The 26,934-nt window shown below is 43.9% G+C and overlaps 1 protein-coding gene and 1 long non-coding RNA gene across 7 annotated transcripts in view; one reads left to right on the top strand and one right to left on the bottom strand.

Annotated features, from left to right (window-relative positions):
* The first annotated feature begins 889 nt into the window (after nt 1-889).
* The window catches only part of FDFT1 (farnesyl-diphosphate farnesyltransferase 1), a 33,738-nt gene continuing 7,693 nt past the window's right edge, over nt 890-26,934 (top strand). Inside the window, exons 1-6 of one of the 6 annotated variants that reach the window (XM_077942319.1) lie at nt 890-1,087; nt 1,477-1,671; nt 6,972-7,069; nt 7,842-8,025; nt 20,153-20,281; nt 24,114-24,305. In XM_077942319.1, coding sequence (XP_077798445.1) covers nt 7,065-7,069; nt 7,842-8,025; nt 20,153-20,281; nt 24,114-24,305 — 510 coding nt within the window. In that variant the 5' untranslated portion in view covers nt 890-1,087; nt 1,477-1,671; nt 6,972-7,064. 6 annotated transcript variants of the gene reach the window in all.
* LOC144330674 (uncharacterized) lies at nt 914-25,434 on the bottom strand. The gene is made up of 2 exons (XR_013397041.1): nt 24,888-25,434; nt 914-2,754 (listed from the first exon to the last, which is right to left on the bottom strand). It is a non-coding gene; the product is annotated as an uncharacterized LOC144330674 (long non-coding RNA).

Here is a 26,934-nt window from a genome sequence, read left to right as displayed (position 1 = left end):
ACCTGATACCCGGCTTTTTTGTATTTTTAGTAGAGACGGGGTTTCACCATGTTGGCCAGGATGGTCTCGATCTCTTGACCTCGTGATCCACCCGCCTCGGCCACCCAAAGTGCTGGGATTACAGGCGTGAGCCACCTCACCCGGCCGGGTAGCCAGTAGTTTCTAGGGCTGGAGAGATCCAGGATGAGAGAAGTTTCCACCTTCCTGTTATAGGCCCTCTAAGGCTTCAGCTCTTTTTTCTAGGACTAAGCTGGATCTCAAGTAAACACTTTAGAGAGGAGGCAGCTGAAGCTCCAGGAGTGTGCGGGGATCCCTGGGGCCGGATGGCGGTGGCGGGCAGGCGAGCGGGGCTGTGCTGGGGTGTGTAACAGTAAAGACGCCCAGCTGGCGCTAGGCCAGCCTTTTCACGGTCTTAGGCTCCACGGGAAACGGCTGCAGAGCTCATTCGGTTGGCAGGAGCCAACGAGGCGGGACACGTGGGCGACTTATTGGCTAAGCGGAGCGCACGCCGGCCGGCACTGCTCTCCAGACGCCGGACCACCGTTGGGATCCTGCGAACCCTAACCCCTCGGCCTCACGTCGCGTCCTCACAACGTCCGCACTCCCTGGCGGCGTAAGCTGGAGAAAACAAAGGCCCGGCTCCATCAGGGCACCAATCCCGCTCGTCGGCCTCTTTCTCCGGCTCCAATGAGCTTCTAGGGTGTTGTCACGCCAGGCTCCTTCCGCCACTGATTGGCCGGCGTCTTCCTAGTACGAGCGGTGCTGGCGAATCAGCGCCCGTCAGTCCACCCCGCCAGCCGCAGGTAGCCACGCTAGTGCCCGAGGCCCGTTGAAGTGGGCGGAGCGGCGGGCGGGGCGTCGTCGTGCTGGGCCCGCCCCCTGCCCGGCCAGCACCGGGCGCGCCTACTCCACAGGTCCGGCCGGCCGGTGAGAGCCTGGGGACCGCAGAGGTGAGTGCCGCGCCCGAGAGTCCGCCACCTGCGCCAGGATGGAGTTCGTGAAGTGCCTGGGCCACCCCGAAGAGTTCTACAACCTGGTGCGCTTCCGGATCGGGGGCAAGCGGAAGGTGATGCCCAAGATGGACCAGGTGGGCCGAGCATCCCTGCTTCCTGGGTCGGGGAGGCAGCGCGCCGGGACGGCATCAGGGCCTGAGCGGCCGGGCCCGGATCTGGGGCAAGGGGCGCAGCGAGCAGGGCCGACGCCTGGGCGTTCCCGTCCCCCTTACCTCAAGCCTTCCCCACGTCGGGCCCGGGTGGACGCGGCCCTCCTGGCAGGCCTGTCCCTGCCCACGCAAGCCGCCCTGGGCCTGAGCGGCTTCTGCGTGGTTCCCGGCGGTTGCGCTCCCCGTTTCGTCCCTTCCGTGAGCATCGGCGCTTACCAGTGTTCTAACCCGCGGGTTGCACATCTGAGGCGATGTGGGTGGGTTACGTGGGAGAGGACGAGTGAGTGTTTTGGTAAGCAAAATGAACTATGCAGGTAACATCACATGAACACCGTTTCTGGAATGAAATCTCACTCCTCCAGTTTCACCTCCTCCAGAGCTCTCCCCGCCTTGCTGCTGTCCACCGCTTCATCCTCAGCGCTTCCTGAGTTTTAAAATCGCCTATCTACACTTCCGAGTTCTAATGAGTTATCTGTACGTCTACGGATTAGCTAGGTGGTTGGTGGAAGGTCAGAACTTGGTTTTACTTACATTTTATCTGCCTCATGCCTGTACTATTTATTAAATGAATGCACAAGAGGTGTTTTTATTCCAACAAGAAAATTATTCTATGTGATTATTGAATGAATAGACACATTCAACCAAGTTCTTCTGGTCTGGACCAGCCTGGCTGATTTCTGTGACTTTTTTGGGCCAACAGGACAGTAGCAAATGTGACTCAGGCCGAGGTGACTTAGGCCGAGGCTTGATAGGTGCCTGAACATTGGAGTCTTTCTGTGAGGGTCCATGTGCTTCAGTAAACACACCAGAAAATAAATTTCTGGTTTTTGTCCCCAGTAGACTACACCCTCGTTTGATGTTATCTTTCACATGCCAGCTTTAGGACAGGTACATCCTTCGGCCTATTTGTAGAATATTCCATTTTCTCCATCTTTTCTTTGCCGGTGCTACATTATTTTAATTATTTTGCTGCAGAATAACTTTTATTATTTGATAGGGCAGATGTCACTTTTTATATTTAGATGTAGCATTCATTTATTTAACAAATATTTGACCACCAATTGTATATCAGATTGTGTTTTAGGTGCTGGAGATACAACAGTGAACAAGATAGGTGAAGACCTTGCTTTTATAAAACTTATTTTTTAGTGGAAGAGAGACAATTCCAAAAAACAAATGTACAGTTTTTCAGGTGGAGAAAAGCACCGCAGAGGAAGATGCTAGCAGGGCAAGGGATCTGAGTGCAGTCAGAGCTTATCTGGGTCCAGAGACTTCATTCCTCTGTCTCTTCCCTTTCTACAGAAAGAGACTAGTAGAGAAAATGGTAGCATTGGTTACCTGTTGGGAGGGAAAGTGGGTGGTCATGGTAAGTGAGTAGCGAAAGACTTCACGGTATACTGAATTTTTTTTTAAAGTGAGACTTGAGCTATTCCTTCCAGCTCTGATAATATGGTACAGTATTATTTGTTTTGTTGTAGTCTTTCTGGGCACTTTTTAAATCCCCATGAGCCGTTAAAAAAATAACTGAGTTGTAATTAGGGGAAACAAATTGGAAAATACATTTCCCTTCACTTAACATTATCTTAGCTTCTCTCTCTCTCTCTTTTTTTTTTTTTTCTTGAGGTGGAGTCTCGCTCTGTTGCCCAGGCTGGAGTGCAGTGGCGCGACCTCAGCTCGCTGCAGCCTCCGCCTCCCGAGTTCAAGCAATTCTCCTGCCTCAGCCTCCCGAGTAGCTGGGATTACAGGCGCCTGCTACCACACCCAGCTGATCTTTTGGTATTTTTAGTAGAGACGGGGTTTCACCATGTTGGCGAGGCTGGTTTTGAACTCCTGACTTCAAGTGATCTGCCCGTGGTCTCCCAAAGTGCTAGGATTACAGGTGAGAGCCACTGCACCCGGCTTTTTTTTTTTTTTTTTTTTTTTTGAGGCGGGGTCTCACTCTGTCATCCAGGCTAGAATGCTGTGGCCTGAACATGACTCACTGCAGTCTTGACTTCCCTGGCTCAAACCATCCTCCCACCTCAGCTTCCTGATCCTTAGTAGCTGGGACTACAGGCACGTGCCACCAATGCCTGGCTAATTTTTAAATTTTTTTGTAGACACGATGTCTCGCTACATTGCCCAGGCTGGTCTTGAACTCCTGAGCTCAAGCGATTCTCCCACGTCAGCCTCAAAGTGCTGGGATTACAGGTGTGAGCCACTGCACCCAACCAGTTTCTCTCTACAAACTAGGGAAAAAATTTACACTTAGCAGATATTGAGGGCTGATTATTTCTATCGCAGAAGGATTTGGCTATAGAATTTCAGGGTTTAGTAAACTTGATTTATATTGCATTTTTAGGAGCATATCAGTAAATCTAGGGGCATATGCTGCCTGCAAGGTGTGTGGCATCACCCAAAAGCCAAGTGATGGAAAAAGCAGGCTGTTTGTAATCAGGCAGATCTGGCTTCTATCAAATCTAAATCCTGTTATTTAGACTAGTATCTTAAGTCTATTATTATTAAGTCCAGTTTCTGACTCTATTAAATTTGGTGAACAACCTTGGTAACTTAACCTCTGAGCCACAGTTACTTCATCTGTAAAATAGGGATGTATGTATGGTCACGATTTTTTAACCACAACTTCCCAACTCTAAGATGGTCTGAAAACGATTTTTTGTCAATTTGGCTCAAAATCGCTTGGCAGCAAAACCTGCCTTGAAGTTGAGGCTTCATTCATCCCACTTAGTATAAATATTCAGATGTTTTGCTAAAGAAATAATTATGAGATGCTACTGCACACTGACTGGGGTTGTATATGCGTTTTATTACCTATTTTCTAAAACACTAAAAATGCTGAATTCTGCCCCAGGTCTTGCCACAAATGTTTCAGTGGACTGTGGGCCTTTGAGACCTTAAAGGGTTGAGTAAGGATAACAGGCGATGTCCACATTGTGCTTGGCATGGAGTTAGGTGCCTGATAAATGGTGGTTATCAATCTGATTATGTAAATTCAGTTCTCAAGTTTGTGGTATTTTTCCCGTCCTGGAGAAACCTATTCTATTTTAAAGTGAGGAAGGCTGCATAGAGGGCCGGTAGCTGCTAGCTGTTCACTTGTGGAACTTTCAGCCTGAGGCTGGAGCCCCTTCCTGGGAGTCTGCTCTTGTCCTCCTGACCACCCCACACCCCTCCTCTAAATTCCCTCCATCCCTGTTTTCTCCCACTTGCGAGCTCTTGGGAGTGCCCTGAATCTCAGACTGCAATAGAAAACCCAGGAGGGACAGGCAGCAGTAGCCTGAGCTTTCTTTCTCCCTTAGCTCATGGAAATTTTTAGTGAGTGGTGTTTTCCATAGTGTGCTTACTAGTTGTGTCTTCCTGTTTTGTTCTTGGTGATTTGAAGAAACTGTTGTTACAAGGTAAGGCACTGAAACAAATGGGTGACAGGAAAAAGAGCAGCAGGGGTATGAGCTGGAGGAGTAAGTGGCTTAGCTTGCTCCCCTTCAGAGTGGAGAACTGTATGGAAAGGAGGGGTAGTGTTCTTGAGGAGTGTTGGTGTTCAAATCTAGGGGGACTGTGTCTTGGCATTGATTGAAACTCCTGGCTTAACATCAGCACCCAAACTCTTGGTTGGACTGAACATGACATTTGGCAGTGCAGTTAAAAACACTGCCTGCTGTAGCCTGGTAATGGTCAGGCTATGTGAAGAGCTGATCTGGAGCTCAGTCCGGAGCAGCTATTCTGTTTCTTTCACTCTGAAATCTTGCCTCCCCATATTTTGAGAGGGAAGGAGTTGGTGAATTGTTTTAAAATACTCGATGTATGTCTTCATTTATTCATCACACCTTCACCAAATATGTTTATGTGCCAGACACTGAACTTTACTAATATTATGGTGCCCAGTAAATATTTGTTTTTACTAATAATTTTTATGGCAATAAAATGACTTTTTCAGAATTATGTGATTTAAAAGATTGACTATTTTGGCAAAATAATATGTATTCATGATAGGAAATGTACACAAATGAAAACAACATAGTTCACCTAAACCCCCCACCAGAGCCCAGGGTTCATTGTTACCGTTCTGAAGTGACTGTGGAATTTCCTAGCAGTGGATATGCCATATTTTTTTTAACCACTCCTATTAGATATTTGTGGGTTTTTAAATTTTTATTGAGATGGGGTCTCACTCAGTAGTATACAATATCATAGTTCACTGTAACCTGTATCTCCTGGGCTCAAGCAATCCTCCCACCTCAGCCTCCTGAGTAGCTAGTCTTGAGTAGCTAGGACTACAGGTGGGCGCCACCATGCCTGGCTTTTTAAAAAAAAATTTTTTTAACTTTTTTGTGAAGACGAGGTCTCACTATGTTGCCCAGGCTGCCCTCAAATTCCTGGACTCAAGTAATTCTCCCACCTTGGCCTCCCAAAGTACTGCGATTACAGGCGTGAGCCACCACACCCGGCCCTGTTAGATAAATGATTCCCATCTCTCTCCCAAAAAGAACTGTTGTGAGACTGTGGGGTGAGGAGAGGGAAGTGGGGAATAGGAACCCGCGGTACTTTAGACTCCCTGTGGGCCTAAAACTGCTCTGAAAAATAGTCTATGAAAATATACACACTTCAAACAGCAACTCTTTCTGATATGCTTGCATTTAAAATGAGGCTTTTTTTCCCTTTTGGAAAAACACAGTCCTTGTTTGCTTTAGGGAAAAGTAAAGGTCAGTGCACTGCATTTCCATTAATTTCGAAGGGCAAGATGAGAAGACAGGAATGGCTGGCTTTCTAGAGAATAGTAGAGGCTTAACAGGTGTCAGAGAAAAACCATAGTTTTCTCTGAAAACGGGTGTCAGAGAAAAACCATAGCTGGACAGTGGTAGTAAAACGGCAAAACACAGATTTTATTCAGAACAACTATTACAGTAAGAGGAGAGAGACCTCAGTACAGAACTGGGCTCCATTCTGAATACAAGGAAAAGTAGGAATTGATGACGGAGGAGCCGGATGTCAGTGGATGGAAAATTATTACGAGGAAACACAGGGGTAAGGATTTTTGAAGGCAGGCCAGAGTTATCAGACATCACCTGAGGGATGCAGGGGGATGTGGAACCTGATCAGGTGTCTAGGGTGATCAGATATTGAAATTGGGGGATTCTAGTCAAATCAATTTAGCAGGATTCTTGGTAAAATTGGGCGATGCAAAGACAGACGCGTTGAGTACAAAGTCCAGGCCTTGTTGGGAAGAGGATTCAGCGGAGCCCGAGTAGAGTTTGGTCTAGGGAGACTCTGTCACTGGGAGGAAAAGCGAGCTGAAGTGCGCTGGGTTCCCTTAGCGGCAGGTGGGTTCCGTTGAGAAGGGCAAGACCGGGAGGAAGCAGGCGCCAGGTGCCGAAGGGGTGCGGAGCGGGAGACCGGGGGCGGGGCTGCGGGCCGGGAGCGGCCTCCACGTGCGGGGCGGGCCCGTTCTGGGTCGGCCCAGCGCGTATTCGAGTAGAGGGCTAGCCCGTCCCGCCCCTTGTTGGGCGCTTCCCAGATCCGCTCGAGTCTATGGAGGAAAAACTCCGCGGGGTCCGCGATTCCCATGGCCGCAGCCGCCTGCGGCACCAAGGCCATGGCCCTCTTCAAGCGCACGTTGGTGCTGAGTCCCGCCGCGGCGCCCAGGGGCCCGGGCGCAGGCACCGCCCCGCGGGGCTGCTGCTTGCCTCCTGCAGCCTGGCCCTGCAAGGACTGGCCCCGGGGAGAGGGCGGCAGGCTGTGGAGCCGCCTGCCCCAGTCCCACTCCCACTCCTGCTCCTCGACGTCTCCCACCGCCGTGTGTCTTGTCTGCCCGCAGGACTCGCTCAGCAGCAGCCTGAAAACTTGCTACAAGTATCTCAATCAGACCAGTCGCAGTTTCGCAGCTGTTATCCAGGCGCTGGATGGGGAAATGCGGTGAGTGATGGAGGCAGCGCCTCTGGCTTGGAGGAAAGCTTGTCGGGGAGCTTTGAGTGGTTGGAGGCTACGTGTTGATATAGCGCTCAGCGTTGCAGCCTCGTTGCTGTGGCCTGCCCAGAACATAGCCCTGCCCTATGTGTTTACTTTAGAAAGCCCTTCCAGGCTCTTTGCCATCTAGTAGTGTCCCTTTGGGCCCAGCCTTTCAGAGAAGGGGGGAGGGGGTGATGTTTATTAACTTTTTTTAGTCCTGGCAGCTGAACCTGTCTGTGAGCAGGTCGTGTATTTTCTCGGCTTCTCTTATCCAACTTTGCATTTCTATTTCTAGCATATTGGGTTGATTCTTTTGAAGCTATCTCTGTGCAGATTACACCCATGAACTTAACACCAGTTGCCTTTATGTATGATCGTATTTATACCGAGAAGTTACTGTGTTTTCTGACTTTCTTTTCTATTTGCCAAATATTAGTTCGGTCTTTTGGTCTCTATAGTTGTTCTACATTAGTTAAATGCAACTCACTGCTGGGAGTACTAGTGACACCCAACTAGTAGGCTTTTTATTTTTTAATAAACTACAGAAGTTCATTAGTCTCATGTAAGAAAGGAAAACTAATGTAAGTTTCGTTAAGTATGAAAAACTTTGGATATCCTTATAGTTCTTTAGAGTTAAGGGTGTAGATGGGTTTAGAAAATGGCCTGGCATAAGTTATTTTAAAATAAAATAACTTTGGCTGTTTGTTCCAATATATTAATAGGTTTTCCTTTTTTACAGCAACGCAGTGTGCATATTTTATCTGGTTCTCCGAGCTCTGGACACACTGGAAGATGACATGACCATCAGTGTGGAAAAGAAGGTCCCGCTGTTACACAACTTTCACTCTTTCCTTTACCAACCAGACTGGCGGTTCATGGAGAGCAAGGAGAAGGATCGCCAGGTGCTGGAGGACTTCCCAACGGTGAGTGAGGTTACGCATCTTGTCGACTGACCCTTGTGTTCCTAATTGCTGATGTGGTTGTCTGCTAGCCTGCATACTTACGGAGAAAGGTGAAATAAGCAGTTTGAGGGCAGCATAATGTGATGGTTAAGAACCCTGGTAGCCAAGACTCTGAAGCCAGGCTGCCCAGGTTGGAATCTCAGATCTCCCACTTACTAAACTGTTGGTTATTTGCAAAGCCTCTCTGTGCCTCAGTTTCTTCGTCTATAAAATAGGGGTAATAATAACACCTACCTCATGGTATTCTGAATATTCAAAGAATTAACATAGGTAATGCTCTTAGGATGTTAGTTACTGCTGTTATTATCAGTATTGGAAGTCCAGTGTTTCTTCCTGTGGGAAGACGCACTCACATTTTAGTGTTGTAAACGATTCTCAGGCTAGCTCACAAAAGCCTGCTGACTGTATGATGCATCCTACCTGTGTGACACTGCTGGCCTCTTGACTACCCTGAGCCTGGTAGCAAGGGACTGCTGCTCAAGATGGGTAGCAGCCTGGCATAGGGGGTGGTGTCTGTTGGCAGCTAGGGTGAGGATTGAGAAGCAGGGTGAGCCTCTGCCACTTCACCTGTGATCCTGGGCAAATTCCTTATCTGCTCTGTGTCTCCATCTCCTCATTTGTAAAGTTAGAACTGAGAGGATTGAGTAATTTCACATGTATAAAGTACTTAGTGCCTGGTACAGAGTAAGTGTTCTGAAAATATTAGCTATTTGGTCTATTTTGTTGGAGTAAAGTAGGTTATAGTTAAAATCCTAAGCTTTAAAAAGTCCCTCAAGTTTATGTGGACATCTGACTAGGTCCTACTATCTTAGAATTTGCATGTCTTGACTCACATAAATAACTGATTCTTCCATATCTTATAAATAAAAGTTTGATTTGGCAAAGTCACATGTTCTGTAATAGCCCAAAGAAGCCCTTTTTATCCACAGTTGCCAGAGCTTTTGGAGAACATTCCTTATGTTATTGAAAGAAACCTAATCTGTATCTGAGTTGGGAGGGAGCTAAGTGGACAGATGGAGAGTCCTCCGCCAAAGAAATGAATCTTTGATTCATCTGCATAGTGGGAGCAATATTTTAAAAAAAGAAAAAAAAAAAGGAATATTTGGGGAAGACTCTTTTGGTGCAAAGGCTATTTCAGATTGCTGAGATCAGACCTTCAGTACCAAAGCCCAAAATATAGTACAACACGATACAAATGAGAAGAAAATATCTGAAGAATAATTCGAGTTTATACAGTACAATTCAAAAGAAGAAAGAAAATTTATGACGAGTAACTGGGTGAGAATTAGAGCTGCAACCCTGGGAAGGTCCTGGTGATTTGGCTCTCACAGGACACCCGATGACCAGAGGATGGGTTTCCTTTGATGGGAAATCTGTGACCATTCATGGATGGGCCTCTGAATTCTGCCAAAGCAGAGGAAGTAGTCATACCCCATTTATAATGGAAGCACATTCTCACTTAGAAACAACTAATATTATTCTAGCTGGACCTAGCCTGAAATTCCATAGTCACTTCAGAATGGTAACAGTGAACCCTGGGCTCTGGTGGGGGGTTTAAGTGAACTATGTTGTTTTTATTTGTGTATATTTCCTATCATGAATACATATTATTTTGTCAAAAGAGTCAATCTTTTAAATCACATAATCTTGAAAAAGTCATTTAATTGCCATAAACAGCCAAATTACTTTTGACTTGAGTAGATTCATAATAATTAAAAAATTTCTGGGGCATGGGATAAATGTCTTAGGTATTACATAAGTCAAGGCAGCCCTGTCCACTTAGCAAAAGTGAAAGAATATGAAAGTGTGTGAATGCTAACATAATTTTGGGGAATATCACTAGCAGATTTCCAGATGATATTCCAATATGTTTGTAAAACTTCAGTGTCTTCCTTTGTTCATACAGTGTTCCGGTGGAAAAATAATGCTTAGTTCTGGAAGGTTTCAGATGTGAACACTGAACTGATCGTTTTCTCTTTTGGGTAGTAGAGTTAGAGATGCAGTCCTCTGGAAAGCAGAGTTGCCCTGGGGAGAGTAAAAGGGAGCAGAAAGCGCAAGCCAGGCACAGCTGTTTTCGCTGTTGTTAACCTTTTGTATCCTTACGAATATAAAGATGTACTAAGTTGTGTGTTTTGTGTGCATATATAATTTTAAGCTGCTTGAATTATGGGTCCCTCCAGTCTGTGATTCAGCTTGAGATGGGACTGTATGGGAATTAATAGTGCCTTGTCTTCTTAAGGAATGATTTGTATATGTGCTGATGTAGCCCAGCATCTCTTTGAAACCAGTTGTGTGGGGCTAGGCCTGCAATCAGCTTTTGACTAAGACGTCCCAGGATAGAACAAGTAGTGTAAAAGAGGAGTAACAGCTTGGCCTCACTCACACAGTACTGCTCTTAAACTTGGGCAAGTGGAACTCCTCACTTTAGAGGGCCCCATGGGGTGAGGGGTCACGTGGGAATGTGCTTATTCAGCTCTCATGGGCTCTCCTACACCACGTTCTGGACATCTGGAGTTCCTTGCCCCGAATCCCTGAGCCCATGTCCGCATCCACACAGTCTGTTTCCTAAGGTCCGTCCATCTCCTCCAGGTGGGAACATGCCACCATTGACTGTGCCCTTGGGCCTGAGTGATGGCCCAGGGCTGTGTTGGGGAGTGTCGTGGATAGATCCTGGCACTAAGGGCTGGGATATCCTCTCAAATGAATGTGAGGTGCCTCCCGTGCTGGAGAGAGCGGGATTCAGGAAGCAGTGGAAGGGAAGAGCCTGGGATATGAGAATCAGCTGTCTGTGCCCTGCTGCCTTTTGGAATAAAACTCTGAGGGACTAAGAATTTTAAATTCAAACCTGAATCAACCAGGTTGTTAGGAAAAATGTTCGTCAAGGCAGGAGGATAGAATATATTTTATTTAACAAGTTGTTAACTCGATTGATCATTTTAAAATTTTTAGCTACATGTAGTAGGCCTCCATTTGTCCTCTTATCCCAGGCCTTGCAGGCTTGTTTAGGAATAAGCCTCAATACAGTATTCTAACCAAGTGACCTCCATCTTGATGTACAGTAGATTGAACCTGATGCTTTATGCGTTAGTAGAACTTTCTAGAACTCTCATTGTATATTAGGGGTTCGATTAGAGCACAGTCATGCATCACTTAATGAGTGGCACAGGATACATTCTGAGAAATGCATCGATAGATGATTTCATCATTTTGCGAACATCATAGAGTGTACTCACACATACCAAGATGGCATAGCTACTACACGTGTAGGCTCTGTGGTACAGCCCATTGCTCCAAGGCTGCACACCTCTGCAGGACAGTGCTGTACTGAATGCTGCAGGCAATTGGAGCACAGTGGTATTTGCGTCTTTAAACATAGAAAAGATTTAGTAAAAATACGGTGTTACAGTCTTAAGGGACCAATGTTGTATTTGCAGTCGTCGTCGACTGAAACATCATTATACAATCCATGACCACGTATCTTTCTCACCTGGTACTAGTGGAAAGCTAGAAAGCTTAGAACTCTACCTGTAAACAGAATTTAAGTAATAATACAGCCTTATTTCCTTATTTTTAAATGATAATAGCGATCATAGCATTCACTTATTGAGCAATTTACTATGAGTTAGTTGCTAAATATATTTCATTGTTAATTTACTCTTTGTATTATTTTATCTACAACATCGTTTAACAGGGAAATTACCTAGTACATAACATACTGCTATTATCTACATTTTATGTACATGAGGAAACTGAAGCACAGAGAAATTAAGTACTTTGCCTAGGATTACCTGTAAAGTTAAGTGGCAGAATCAGTGAATCTGGAAGGTCTGGCTTCAGATCCCTTGTGCTTAGTCACTGGCATACTTTACTGCCACTTTAAAAAAAAAATGGTTGAAAACACAAAGCCAACAAACCAAAAACAGTTTAAACATAGGCAAAGGTAGACCTACCCAGTGTTTTGATCACAGTACTCCTAAGGTTTATAATCAGAGGAATTTGTATTTGTATTCCCTGCTACTCTTACCTCCTATGTGGGATTTGGCCTTTCTCCATTATCCCTGTGGACTTGCTCTAGTACCTTCCTTCTTGTACTTGGAGTCACCAGAAAGTGATCTGAGAACATAGAAAACTACTGTGTTGTGGAACAGAATTACCTGGAAGGGGAAAAGGCCCTCCTGGCTCAATTCACATGTCAGGGCTTATTGTACCCAGGGAATATACAAAACTGGGCACTGAGTGTGGAGTCAGCAAAGCCCTGTCCGTCCTCTGGGTTTCTGGGAAAAACCATAGAGCTCTTCATTGTCACTTTCTCCTGTATACTTTTGTTTTTACTTTTGGAACTGTACGATTATATAATAAATACCACAAGTTGTTGGAAGGATAGGTCAAGTTCAGAAGTGAAAGTGTTTTGGAGGAGTCTAAGCTCCTCCCCACTCTCATTGGCCTTTCCTCTCTAATAAATAGAACTGGTCTAGCCAAGGATCTGTGGAAAGAGCAGAGTCCTATGGAGATTCAGGGATTCTAATAACCTCTTGTTGAATCACTAGTTTGTTTCAGCCACAAGAAGGAATTATCTTTTGGCATTAGCTTGAACAGCTGTTCTGCAAAGAACAACTTTTTGGAAAGAGTTCTGGAAAGACCAGATTGATTTGATTGATTTGATGTTTTTTTTTTTTTTTTTTTTTTGGGAGGGGCATGGGGGTGTTGACAGTTGATGTTAATCAGAAATCCTAAGTTCTGTGAATTCCTGGTGCTTTGCAATCAGCCGGCCACCTGATTTTCCTCTGGGCCCTTAATTTTAGGTGTTTTCCGAGGAAGTTTTTCTAACTTTTCTGTAAACACAGACCGAGTATATTGCACACTTTCAATGTTTAACCAAATCTCTCCGCTGTTTGCAGTATTATATGTAGGTTGTTTTAAGACTTCCCATGGTGTTTTTATATTGTATTTCGTCAACCTATGAACAATTCTTTGAAGTTAAAACAAGATATTTGGGCAGTAACAATAAATTTTAAAAACATCAATTCAACTTTTCTACATTAGGGCTTGGACTATGGAAAAAGTATTGGGCAGCATGCCTCATATTGAGTTGTTTAATGAATGTAAAAGTATAGCCTTAATAGTGAGAGAGACTCTGTAGCTTCATAATATAAATTGGGTAACTAATGAGATGAAATGGTTGGCAGATCTGCTCACTAGAATCTAAGCTCTTCAAGGGTCTGAGTTTTTTTGTTTTCTTTTTTTTTTATTATTTTACTTTTAAGTTCTAGGGTACATGTGTGCAACGTGCAGGTTTGTTACATAGGTACACATGTGCCATGTTGGTGTGCTGCACCCATCAACTCGTCATTTACATTAGGTATTTCTCCTAATGCTATCCTTCCCCCAGACCCCCACCCCCAACAGGCCCTGGTACGTGATGTTCCCCTCACTGTGTCTACGTGTTGTCATTGTTCAACTCCCACTTACGAGTGAGAACATGCAGTGTTTAGTTTTCTGTCCTTGTGATATTTTGCCGAGAATGATGGTTTCCAGCTTCATCCATGTCCCTGCAAAGGACATGAACTCATTCTTTTTTATGGCTGCATAGTATTCCATGGTGTATATATGCCACATTTTCTTTATTCAGTCTATTATTGATGGACATTTGGGTTGGTTCCAGGTCTTTGCTGTTGTGAATAGTGCCACAGTAAACATACGTGTGCATGTGTCTTTATAGTGGCATGATTTATAACCCTTTGGGTATATACCCAGTAATGAGATTGTTGGGTCAAATGGTATTTCTAGTTCTAGATCCTTGAAGAATCGCCACACTGTCTTCCACAATGGTTGAACTAATTTACACTCTCACCAACAGTGTAAAAGCATTCCTATTTCTCTACATCCTCTCCAGCTTCTGTTGTTTCCTGACTTTTTAATGATCGCCTTTCTAACTGGTGTGAGATGGTATCTCATTGCGGTTTTGATTTGCATTCCTCTGATGACCAGTGATGATGTGCATTTTTTCATGTCTGTTGGCTGCATAAATACCTTATTTTGAGAAGTGTCTGTTCATATCCTTTGCCCATTTTTTGATGGGATTGTTTGTTTTTTTCTTGTAAATTTGTTATAGTTCTTTGTAGATTCTGGATATTAGCCCTTTGTCAGATGGATAGATTGCAAAAATATTCTCCCATTCTGTAGGTTGCCCGTTCACTCTGATGATAGTTTCTTTTGTTGTGCAGAAGCTCTTTAGTTTAATTAGATCCCATTTGTCTATTTTGGCTTTTGTTGCCATTGCTTTTGGTGTTTTAGTCATGAAGTCTTTGCCCATGCCTATGTCCTGAATGGTATTGCCACGGTTTTCTTCTAGGGTTTTTGTGGTTTTAGGTCTTACATTTAAGTCTTTAGTCCATCTTGAGTTAATTTTTTATAAGGTGTAAGGAAGGAATCTAGTTTCAGCTTTCTACATATGGCTAGCCAGTTTTCCCAGCACCGTTTATTAAATAGAGAATCCTTTCCCCATTGCTTGTTTTTGTCAGGTTTGTCAAGGATCCGATGACTGTAGATGTGTGGTGTTATTTCTGAGGCCTCTGTTCTGTTCCATTGGTCTATATATCTGTTTTGGTACCAGTACCATGCTGTTTTGGTTACTGTAGCCTTGTAGTATAGTTTGAAGTCAGGTGGTGTGATGCCTCCAGCTTTGTTCTTTTTGCTTAGGATTGTCTTGGCTATGCAGGCTCTTTTTTGATTCCATATGAAATTTAAAGTAGTTTTTTTCTAATTTTGTGAAGAAAGTCAATGGTAGCTTGATGGGGATAGCTTGAATTTATAAATTACCTTGGGCAGTATGGCCATTTTCACTGTATTGATTCTTCCTATCCATGAGCATGTAATGTTCTTCCATGTGTTTATGTCCTCTTTTATTTCGTTGAGCAGTGGTTTGTAGTTCTCCTTGAAGAGGTCCTTCCCATCCATTGTAAGTTGGATTCCTAGATATTTTATTCTCTTTGTAGCAATTGTGAATGGGAGTTGACTCATGATTTGGCTCTCTGTCTGTTCTTGGTGTATAGGAATGCTTGTGATTTTTGCACATTGACTTTTGTATCCTGAGACTTTGCTGAAGTTGCTTATCAGCTTAAGGAGATTTTCGGCTGAGGTGATGGGGTTTTCTAAACACACAATCATGTCATCGGCAAACAGACAATTTGACTTCCTCTTTTCCTAACTGAATGCTCTTTGTTTCTTTCTCTTGCCTGATTGCCCTGGCCAGAACTTCCATTACTGTGTTGAATAGGAGTGGTGAGAGAGAGCATCCTTGTCTTGTGCAGGTTTTCAAAGGGAATCCTTCCAGTTTTTGCCCATTCAGTATGATATTGGCTGTGGGTTTGTCATAAATCGCCCTTGTTATTTTGAGATACGTTCCATCAATACCTAGTTTATTGAGAGTTTTTAGCATGAAAGACTGTTGAATTTTGTCAAAGGCCTTTTCTGCGTCTATTGAGATAATCATGTGGTTGTTGTCATTGGTTCTGTTTATGTGATGGATTACGTTTTTTGATTTGCATGTATTGAACCAATCTTACATCCCAGGGATGAAGCTGATTTGATTGGGGTGGATAAGCTTTTTGATGCGCTGCTGGATTCGATTTGCCAGTATTTTATTGGGATTTTCGCATTAATGTTCATCAGGGATATTGGCCTAAAATTCTCTTTTTTTGTTGTGTCTCTGCCAGGCTTTGGTATCAGGATGATGCTGGCCTCATAAAATGAGTTAGGGAGGAGTCCCTCTTTTTCTTTTGATTGGAATAGTTTCAGAAGGAATGGTACCAGCTCCTCTTTGTACCTCTGGTAGAATTTGGCTGTGAATCTGTCTGGTCCTGGACTTTCTTTGGTTGGTAAGTTGCCTCAATTTCAGAACCTGTTATTGGTCTATTCAGAGATTCAACCTCTTCCTGGTTTAGTCTTGGAAGGGTGTGCGTGTCCAGGAATTTCTCCATTTCTTCTAGATTTTCTAGTTTATTTATGTAGAGGTGTTTATAGTATTCTCTGATCGTAGTTTGTATTTCTGTGGGATCAGTGGTGATATCCCCTTTATCATTTTTTATTATGTCTATTTGATTCTTCTCTCTTTTCTTTATTAGTCTTGCTAGCAGTCTATCAATTTTGTTGATCTTTTCAAAAAACCAGCTTCTGGATTCATTGATTTTTTTGAAGGGTTTTTTGTGTCTGTATCTCATTCAGTTCTACTCTGATCTTAGTTATTTCTTGCCTTCTGCTGACTCTTCAATGTGTTTGCTCTTGCTTCTCTAATTCTTTTAATTGTGATGTTAGGGTGTCGATTTTAGATCTTTCTTGCTTTCTCTTGCAGGCATTTAGTGCTATAAATTTCCCTCTCCACACTGCTTTAAATGTGTCCCAGACATTCTGGTATGTTGTGTCTTTGTTCTCTTCGGTTTCAAAGAACATCTTTATTTCTGCCTTCATTTCGTTATTTACCCAGTAGTCATTCAGGAGCAGGTTGTTCAGTTTCCTTGTAGATGTGTGGTTTTGAGTGAGTTTATTAATCCTAAGTTCTAATTTGGTTGCACTGTGGTCTGAGAGACAGTTTGTTATAATTTCTGTTCTTTTACATTTGCTGAGGAGTGTTTTACTTCCAATTATGTGGTCAATTTTAGAATAAGTGTAATGTGGTGCTGAGAAGAATGTATATTCTATTGATATGGGGTGGAGAGTTCTGTAGATGTCTGTTAGGTCCGCTTGGTCCAGAGCTGAGTTCAAGTCCTGGATATCCTTGTTAACCTTCTGTCTCATTGATCTGTTGTCTGATATGACAGTGGAGTGTTAAAGTCTCCCATTATTATTGTGTGGGAGCCTAAGTCTCTTTGTAGGTCTCTAAGGACTTGCTTTATGAATCTGGGTGCTCCTGTATTGGGTGCATATATATTTAGGATAGCTCTTCTTGTTGAATTTATCTCTTTACCATTATGTAGTGGCCTTCTTTGTCTCTTTTGATCTTTGTTGATTTAAAGTCTGTTTTATCAGAGTCTAGGATACTTTTTTTTTGCTTTCCATTTGCTTGGTAGATCTTCCTCCATCCGTTTATTTTGAGTCTGTCTGTGTCTTTGCACGTGAGATAGGTCTCCTGAATACAACACCCTGATGGGTCTTGACTCTTTATCCAGTTTGCCAGTCTGTGTCTTTTAATTGGAGCATTTAGCCCATTTACATTTAAGGTAATATTGTTATGTTTGAATTTGATCCTGTCATTATGATGGTAGCTGGTTATTTTGCCCATTAGTTGATGCAGTTTCTTCATAGTGTCGATGGTCTTTACAATTTGGCATGTTTTTGCAGTGGCTGGTGCTGGTTGTTCCTTTCCATGTTTAGTGCTTCCTTCAGGAGCTCTTGTAACGCAGGCCTGGTGGTGACAAACTCTCTGAGCATTTGTTTGTCTGTAAAGGATTTTATTTGTCCTTCACTTATGAAGCTTAGTTTGGCTGGATATGAGATTGTGGGTTGAAAATTCTTTTAAGAGTGTTGAATATTGGCCCCCACCCTCTTCTGGCTGGTAGGGTTTCTGCCGAGAGATCTGCTGTTAGTCTGATGGGCTTCCTTTTGTGGGTAACCCGACCTTTCTCTATGGCTGCCTTTAACATTTTTTCCTTCATTTCAACCTTGGTGAATCTGACAATTATGTATCTTGGGACTGCTCTTCTCAAGGAGTATCTTTGTGGTGTTCTCTGTATTTCCTGAATTTGAATGTTGGCCTGCCTTGCTAGGCCTGGATAATATTGTGAGGAATGTTTTCTAACTTGGTTCCATTCTCCCCATTACTTTCAGGTACACCGATCAAATGTAGATTTGGTCTTTTCACATAGCCCCATATTTTCCTGAAGGCTTTGTTCATTTCTTTTCACTCTTTTCTCTCTAATCTTGTCTTCTTGCTTTATTTCATTAATGTGATCTTCAGTCACCGATATCCTTTCTTCCACCTGATCAAATCAGCTCTTGAAGCTTGTCTGTGCTTCACGAAGTTCTCGTACTGTGGTTTTCAGCTCCATCAGGTCATTTAAGCTCTTCTCTACACTGGTTATTCTAGTTAGCCATTTGTCCAACCTTTTTTCAAGGTTTTAAGCTTCCTTGTGATGGGTCAGAACGTGCTCCTTTAGCTCGGAGAAGTTTGTTATTACCAACCTTCTGAAGCCTACTTCTGTCAATTCCTCAAACTCATTCATCCAGTTTTGTTCCCTTGCTGGTGAGGAGTTCCGTTCCTTTGGAGGAGAAGTGGTGTTTTGGTTTTTGGAATTTTCAGCATTTCTGCTCTGATTTCTCCCCATCTTATCTACCTTTGGTCTTTGATGTTGGTGACCTATGGATGGGGTTTTGGTGTGGATGTCGTTTTTGTTGATGTTGATACTATTCCTTTCTGTTTGTTAGTTTTCCTTCTAACAGAGAGGCCCGTCAGCTGCAGGTCTGTTGGAGTTCGCTGAAAGTTCACTCTAGACCCTGTTTGCCTGGGTATCACCAGCGGAGGCTGCAGAACAGCAAATATTGCTGCCTGATCCTTCTCTGGAAGCTTCGTCCAAGAGGGGCATCCACCTGTATGAGGTGTCTGTTGGCCCCTACTGGGAGGAGTCTCCCAATCAGGCTACATGGAGGTCAGGGACCCACTTGAGGAGGCAGTCTGTCCATTATTGGAGTTCGAACACCATGCTGGGAGAACCACTGCTGTCTTCAGAGCTGTCAGGCAGGGACGTTTAAGTCTGCAGAAGCTGTCTGCTGCCTTTTGTTTAGATATGCCCTTCTCGCAGAGGTGGAATCTAGAGAGGCAGTAGGACTTGCTGAGCTGTGGTGGACTCCTCCCAGTTTGAGCTTCCCTGCTGCTTTGTTTACACTGTGAACATAGAACTGCCTATTCAAGCCTCAGCAATGGCAGACGTGCCTCCCCTCGCCAAGCTCCAGCATCCCAACTTGATCTCAGACTGCTGTGCTAGCAGCGAGCAAGGCTCCATGGGCATGGGACCCGCCAAGCCAGGCACTGGAGGGAATCACCTGGTCTGCCAGTTGTGAAGACCATGGGAAAAGCGCAGTATTTGGGTAGAGGTGTACTGTTCCTCCAGGTACAGTCAGTCACGGCTTTCCTTGGCTAGGAAAGGGAAATCCCCTGACCCCTTGTGCTTCCCGGGTGAGGCGATGCCCCGCCCTGCTTCAGCTCGCCCTCCGTAGGCTGCACCCACTGTCCAGCCAGTCCCAGTGAGATGCACCAGGTACCTCAGTTGGAAATGCAGAAATCACCCGTTGTCTGCGTTGATCTTGCTGGGAGCTGTAGACCAGAGCTGTTCCTATTCGGCCATCTTGGAAGCAGCTCCGGGTCTGAGTTTCTCTTTGTGTCTGTGATGTACATCCCCAGTGCCTAGAATGATACTTGTTACATAGGAAGTGCTTGATCCATGTTTGCACAAATGAATCTTTCTCATAATGAGGTTTGTCTAAACAAGCTGTTCTCCCTAAAATTCTTATACCCAGCTTTCTTTATGTTGAAGCATCTCATTATACATTGGAAAGATGAAATGTGTAGTGAGACTTTGAATCTTCTTTTTAATCTAGAAACGTTAGCATTTTTAGACCCTTCTATTAGAATATTTATAAAATTTATGGAATAATAAGAAACATGAGGCTGGGCACAGTAGCTCACACCTGTAATCCCAGCAGTTTGGGAGGCCAAGGCTGGTGGATCATGAGGTCAGGAGTTTGAGACCAGCCTAGCCAGCATGGCGAAACCCCATTTCTACTAAAAATATAAAAATTAGCTGGGCGTGGTGGTGCATTCCTGTAATCCCAGCTATTCGGGAGGCCGAGGCAGGAGAATCATTTGAACCCGGGAGGCGGAGTTTGCAGTGAGCTGAGATCGCGCCATTGCACTCCAGCCCGGGCAACATTGCGGGACTCCGTCTCAAACAAAAACAAAACATGTATGACCTAAATTAGGCTTATAGATGAACCACTGCAGAGTGATAATTAATTCCACCATTGTTTGCCTTGTGATCCTTGGTGCCATGTCTGTACATATTTCATGATTTCTGTGTTTTTACGGTTTCTATTTCAGATCTCCCTCGAGTTTAGAAATCTGGCTGAGAAATACCAAACGGTGATTGCCGACATTTGCCAGAGAATGGGAATTGGGATGGCAGAATTTTTGGATAAGCATGTGACCTCCGAACAGGAGTGGGACAAGGTTAGTCTTGTAAAACAGTGTCTGGGTGTGATGTATTAGACACAGCTAGCAGTCCTCACAGTGAAGCGCAGAACAAGAAAACTTGTTCGCTAGTTCCAGGCCCTCTGGTTTTACAATTCATCTGTTTAGGTTGAATGTCTCATCATAAACACTTGGTTCCAGAGGTGATTCCAAACCAGCAGCTATGTAGGATATCGGCCAGGTGAGGAGGAGGGGCTGGAGGGAAGTGATTATCTAGACAAAGGGATGTAATTGACCATGAAGATTAAACTACACATCAAAACATAAGGTAGGGTTAGGAGTCTTGCCTATTTTTCATAGGAATGGTGTTTGCGAGACTTATCACCTCTGTGGAAGCAAAGACATTTTATTAATTTATTTTAAAGCCAGTCAAACTGAACAATCAAAGACATTTCAAACATCTAAAGTGTTGATGTATTTCATACCTTTAACAGTGCTTAAATTAGGATCTCCAAAGAGATGCTGCTACATAGTCACCAAGTTAGTGGGTCCAAGGTCTTGGGCCTCTTAATTTTTCAAACCTTAAAACATAACAGCAACGTCTTTGGAACTGCTGGTTTGTGCTTCCCAAGTTAACAGCATATAATGAGTGCTAGAAATCAATTTCTGCATTTAAGGTGAAGTTAGCCGGGCACTGTGGTTTACCTGTAATCTCAGCCCTTTGGGAAGCTAAGGTGAGAGGATCATTTGAGCCCAGGAGTTCGACACAAGCCTAAGCAACATAGCGAGACCCCATCCCTCAAAAAATTAAAAAATTAGCAGGGCATTGGTGGCATGTGCCTGTGGTCCCAGCTACTCTGGAGGCTGAGGTGTGGGAGGATTGCTTGAGCCTGAGAGTTCAAGGTTGCAGTGAGCCATGATTGTGCCACTGCACTCCAACCGGGGTGACAGAGCAAGACCTCATCTGAAAGAAAATAAAGTTGAAGTTAAAACTTCTGGCCAAGAACCAGCACTGGTTATGATAGTAACTTCATTTTCTGTTGTGCAGCTTTATTCAGGAAACTTAATTGTAGGTTGTTGAATAGACGTTCTGATCAGATAAAACTGAATTTTTTTGAGACAGGGTCTTGCTCTGTCATCCAGGCTGGTGTGTAGTGGTGTGATCACAGCTCACTGCAGCCTCAACCTCCTGGGCTCAAATGATCCTCCCACCTCAGCCTCCTAAGTAGCTGTAACTACAGGTGCATGCCACCATACCAGGCTAATTTTTGTATTTTTTTTTTTTTTGTAGAGAGAGGGTTTTGCCATGTTGCCCAGGCTAGTCTCAAACTCCTGACATCAAACAGTCCTCCCACTCCAGCCTCCCAAATGTTGGGATTACAGGCATAAGCTACTACTGCACCCAGCCAAATATTTTAAGGAGTTATTTTTTTTCTTCAACTTTGGAGGAAGATGAATTATACACGTCTCCATTTTAGGAGTATTTCTACCAAAAGAACTATTATCTTAAAATATATTTTTGGATAGTACTATAGATACACTAATGATTTTTTAAAATTTCTAGTAATTCTTTTTAAGATTTTGTATAGCTGCCCAAAGCTAATTTATTTACACGTAATTTCAGCAAAATGTTACTTTTTTTCATGTTACTTTTCTCCTAGAACAAATTTCAAGTGCTTTCTCTTCGCCTGTTCATTGTGCCCCCAATTAGTCTCTGGCCTTGTGTTACTTTCAATCAGAGACGACTTTTTTTTTTTTGAGACAGGGTCTCACTCTGTCACGTAAACTGGAATCCAGTGGCCCAAACAAGGCGGCCTTGACCTCCCAGGCTCAAGCAATCTTCCTTGCCTCAGCCTCGTGAGTAACTGGGACCACAGGCATGTTGCTACCGTGCCTGGCTAATCTATTTTAATTTGTATTGTTTTTGAGACAGGGTCTTGCTCTGTCGCTCAGGCTGGAGTGCAGTGGCATGATCAAGGCTGACTACAGCCTCGACCTTCTGCCCTCAAGCAGTCCTCTCACCTCCACCTCCCGATTAGCTGGGACTATCGGTGCACACCACCACACCTGGCTAATTTTTGTAATTTTTTGGTAGAGACAGGTTTTCATCATGTTGCCCAGGCTGGTCTTGAGCTCCTGGACTCAAGCAATCCACCTGCCTTGGCCTCCCAGGTGTGAGCCACCACAGTCAGCCTTTTAAAATTTTTTACAGAGATAGGGTCTTGCTTTGTTGGCCAGGCTTGGTCTAAAACTCCTGGGCTCAAGCAATCCCCTCTCCACAGCCTCCCAAAATTCTGGGATTACAGGGGTGAACTTTGGTCATTGCCGAACTTTTACCCTTCCTAATGACACTCCAGAGCTTACCTTCTTTACTTTTCTCTTCTTAAGTTAACTAATAGACAATTATTGTATGTGAATGTTGTGTTAAGTTGTCTTAGGATACCCTTTTCAGAGGAGGATAACTTTTAACAAATTGGTGTCTTGGAAAAAAAGTATTTGACAATTAAGACTTGCATTTACTGAAATCTCTGTTGAGAGAGGGGAAGTTACGCTATCTCTAAAAGAAAGATTAAAAAGAAAAAAAAGGGGGAAGTTTTAGCAAAGTTGTTAAAGCCTGACACTTAAGTCAGACTACCTAGTTTTGAACCCTTAGCCCCTGCCACAAACATGGCAGCCCCACCTTCCTGGGTTCAAGTGATCCTCCTACTTCAGCCTCCTGAGTAACTGGGACCACTGGCATGTGCCACCCTGCCTGGCCAATTTTTTTTTTCTCAGATGGGCAATGTTGGGCAAGTTAATTAACTTCTTTGTGCCTCAGTTTCCTCATCTGAAATGGAGATCATAGTGCTATGTACCTAATAAATGTTTGTGAGGGAATGTGCAAAGTTCTTAAAACAGTGTCAAGAACATATGATAGTTATTTGTTCTTTCATATAATGGTGATTCTGAGGGCCTGCAGATCTTGAAATGTTTTCAGGTTGGTCAAAAAAAGATTCAACTATACTTAGTATTGTCTTAGTTTCTGTTAGCCAGAATATTCCATCATTCATCGTTGCCTTCTCTCACAATTTTATGTATCAAAAAGTTTATTGTAAAGCTAGGCCGGGCATGGTGTCTTGGGCCTGTAATTCCAGCAGTTTGGGAGGCCAAGGCGGGCAGATCAGTTGAGGTCAGGAGTTCAAGACCAGCATGGCCAACATGGTGAAACCCTGTCTCTACTAAAAATACAAAAATTTGCTGGACATGGTGGTGGGCGTCTATAATCCCAGCTACTCAGGAGGCTGAGGCAGGAGAATCACTTGAACCCAGGAGGCAGAGGTTGCAGTGAGTCGAGATTGTGCCACTGCACTGCAGCCCAGGTGACAAAGTGAGACTTGATCTAAAAAAAAAAAAAAAAGTTTATTGTAAGGTAAGGCTAGACACAGTGGTGTTTGCCTACAATCCCAGCTATTTGGGAAGCTGAGGCATAAAGATTGCTTGAGCCCAGGAGTTTGAGTCTAACGTGGGCAACATATGAGACTCCATCTCTTAAAAAATAATAATAAAATAAAATAAAAAATGTTTACTAGACTAGTTTTTTTCAATAGCCTTTTATTATAGTAGCAGTACATGTGCATTGTAGAAATTTAGAAAATACAGGTAAAAAATAAAAACATCAGATTCCCATCAGCCAGAGACCGCTGTTAAATCTTTGAGCACATCTTTCTTGGATGTTTTTTTAAAATCCTGGTATGTATATTTGTATTTTAAAATCAAAATGCATTCTTTCCCATTCTGTTTCGAGCCTGCTTTTTTGGAGCTAATGATCTCTAGTGTGTCCCTTTCAATAAAAATTCCATGATTAAAGTACTTTAAACATCATCTCTTGCAGTACTGCCACTATGTCGCTGGGCTGGTAGGAATCGGCCTTTCCCGCCTTTTCTCGGCTTCAGAGTTCGAAGACCCCTTAGTTGGTGAAGATACGGAACGTGCCAACTCTATGGGCCTGTTTCTGCAGAAAACAAACATCATTCGTGACTATCTGGAAGACCAGCAAGAAGGAAGAGAGTTTTGGCCTCAAGAGGTAACAGATTCAGGGTATTTTGGGGGAAAAAAATTTTAGACATTCTCTGAAAAATCATTTCACTCTTGAGGTTGGGAGTGACAGAAGCACAAGTCAGACCTCCCCCAGGCAACATAAGAGGATGTGGAAAATAGGATCGTTTGAGATGAGTGTGCTTCAGGTAGACTGGCTAAATCGCAGGATTTACACGTTGTAATCAGTATATTCAAGCCTTGCTGTCCTTGCTTTCTTTCAGACAGTCTTTCTCCAGGCGGTGGATATGATAACAACCCACGTGCACTAGCTTACCAAAAATTTCTTAGGAAGGGCTTTGTTCAGCCCGGCACACTGGCTTACGCCTGTAATCCCAACACTTTGGGAGGCCGAGGTGGGCGGATCACCTGAGGTCAGCAATTCGAGACCAGCCTGGCCAACATAGTGAAACCCCGTCTTTACTAAAAAATACAAAAATTAGCCAGGCATGGTGGTGTACACCTGTAATCCCAGCTACCCGGGAGGCTGAGGCAGGAGAGTCGCCAGGAAGCAGAGATTGCAGTGAGCTCAGATTGCACCACTGCACTCCAGCCTGGGCGACAGTGAGACTCCATCTCAAAAAAAGAGGAAGGGCTTGGTTCTTCTGCTCAGCCCTGAATCCGTTGCTATGCAGCTGAGTTCTCTGGCCTCACCTGGGTTATGTCTACACAGTACACACAGAATGGATTTCCCCCAAAGAAAGAATTCTGCTGCAAGAAGGGGAAAGGGATGCCAGGTACACAAAACACTCCAGGTGTCTGTAATAAGAGACAAGGGTCGATCTTTAACTTAATTAAAACATGGACAGGGAACGGAAAGGTTTTGATACTGATTTTGTTCAGAAGGAAACTAGAAAATTTTATGACTGTTTCCTGAATTTATTCCAGCATTTACCTTTTGCTTTCCATAAAATTGTTTCCTGCAGCCAAGTACTTTAAATTTTCAAAAAGATGAGTGAGGCGTCTCATACTTGTAATCCCAGTGCTGAGGCCAGGAGTTCAAGACCAGCCTGAGCAACACAGCAAGACACCATCTCTACCAAAATTTTTTGAAAATGATTCTGCTGAAAGAGCAAAAATAAAAATTAAAGAAAGTAGAAAAAAACTAAATTTAAAAACTTAATTGGGCATGGTGGCATGTACCTGTATTCCTAGCTATTCAGGAGGCTGAGGCACAAGGAGCCCTTGAGCCCAGGAGCTCAGGGTTGTAGTGAGTTATGATCACACCACTGCACTTCAGCACAGGTGGCAGAATGAAACCATCTCAAGAAAAACAAGTGACAAAGGGGGAAACAATATTTGCAATTCACAGAGCAGGTAAAGGGTTCGTATTCCTAATATGAAAAGAACTTCTAAAAGTTAAGAAAAAGACCAACTGCCCCATAGAAAAATGGGCAAGGAGATAAGAACAGATTGTTCACAGCAAGACACATGCAGATGATTATTAAAAATCTGAAAAGATGCTGAGTCTTACTCCTAAGAAAAATTCACATTTAAACTAGCCTGGGGGCTGGGTGTGGTGGCTCACGCCTGTAATCTCCACACCTGGAGGCCAAGGCGGGAACATCACTGAAGCCAGGATATCAAGAACAGCCTGGACAACGTAGTGAGACCCTGTCTTTATATAAAAAAAAAAAAAGTAAAAATTGGCCCGGCGCAGTGACTCCCCGCCTATAATCCCAGCACTTTGAGGGGCCCAGGTGAGTGGATCACTTGAGGTCAGGTGCTTGAGACCAGCCTGGCCAACATGGCAAAACTCCGTCTCTGCTAAAATTACAAAAATCAGCCAAGCATGGTGGCATATGCCTGGAGTGCCAGCTACTTAGGAGGCTGATGCAGGAGAATTGCTCAAACCCAGGAGGCAGAGGTTGCAGTGAGCTGAGATCGCATCACTGCACTCCAGCCTGAGTGACAGAGCGAGACTCCATTAAAAAAAAAAATTTAAAAATTAGCTGGGCATAGTGGCATGACCGTATAGTTCTAGCTCCTTGAAAGACTGAGGCAGGAGGATTTCCTGAGCCCAGGAGTTCAAGGCTGCAGTGAACCACGATCACACCACTGCATTCTAGCAGCCTGGGTGACAGAGCAAGACCCTTGTCTCTAAAAAAAACAAAAACAAAAACACTACCCAGAGCTCGGCCACGGCCTTTTAAGTTTCCTAAGCCAGGGTTGAGAAACCACTCTTGTCTACCCATCTTTTGCTGACAACAGGACTCCAAAAAGGGAAGGGGTTTGTCTGGGGATGCACAGTGAGGCAGTGGCCGTCTTGGAAGTGGAGTCTCAGTCTCCCGGCTCCTCGGCCAGCACCTGACCACTGTTCCATTGTCTCCCAGACAGAACATCAGCCACGGGCATGTGATTCATGAGCATGAGCCACACCATCCTGCACACACGGGCGCAGAGCCCTGCTCTTCTCATTCACTTCCTTTATCTGTAAAATAGAATTATTTCTACCACAGTGTGGTGGTGTGAATAAAATGAGATGAACTTCCAGCACAGAATGCTTAATAAAGGTTCTGGACATTTCATAGTAGTTAAATCATGCCAAATGTGGTCCTAGGTGATTGGCTTCTTTTGCTAGTGTGTTTTCAGGGCTCTTCCATGCTGGGGCATTGCAT

The sequence above is a fragment of the Macaca mulatta genome, chromosome 8, assembly GCF_049350105.2.
Source record: "Macaca mulatta isolate MMU2019108-1 chromosome 8, T2T-MMU8v2.0, whole genome shotgun sequence".
NCBI lineage: Eukaryota > Metazoa > Chordata > Mammalia > Primates > Cercopithecidae > Macaca > Macaca mulatta.
The sequence above is the reverse complement of the archived record's forward strand: the minus strand, read 5'-3'. Positions and strand labels throughout refer to the sequence as shown.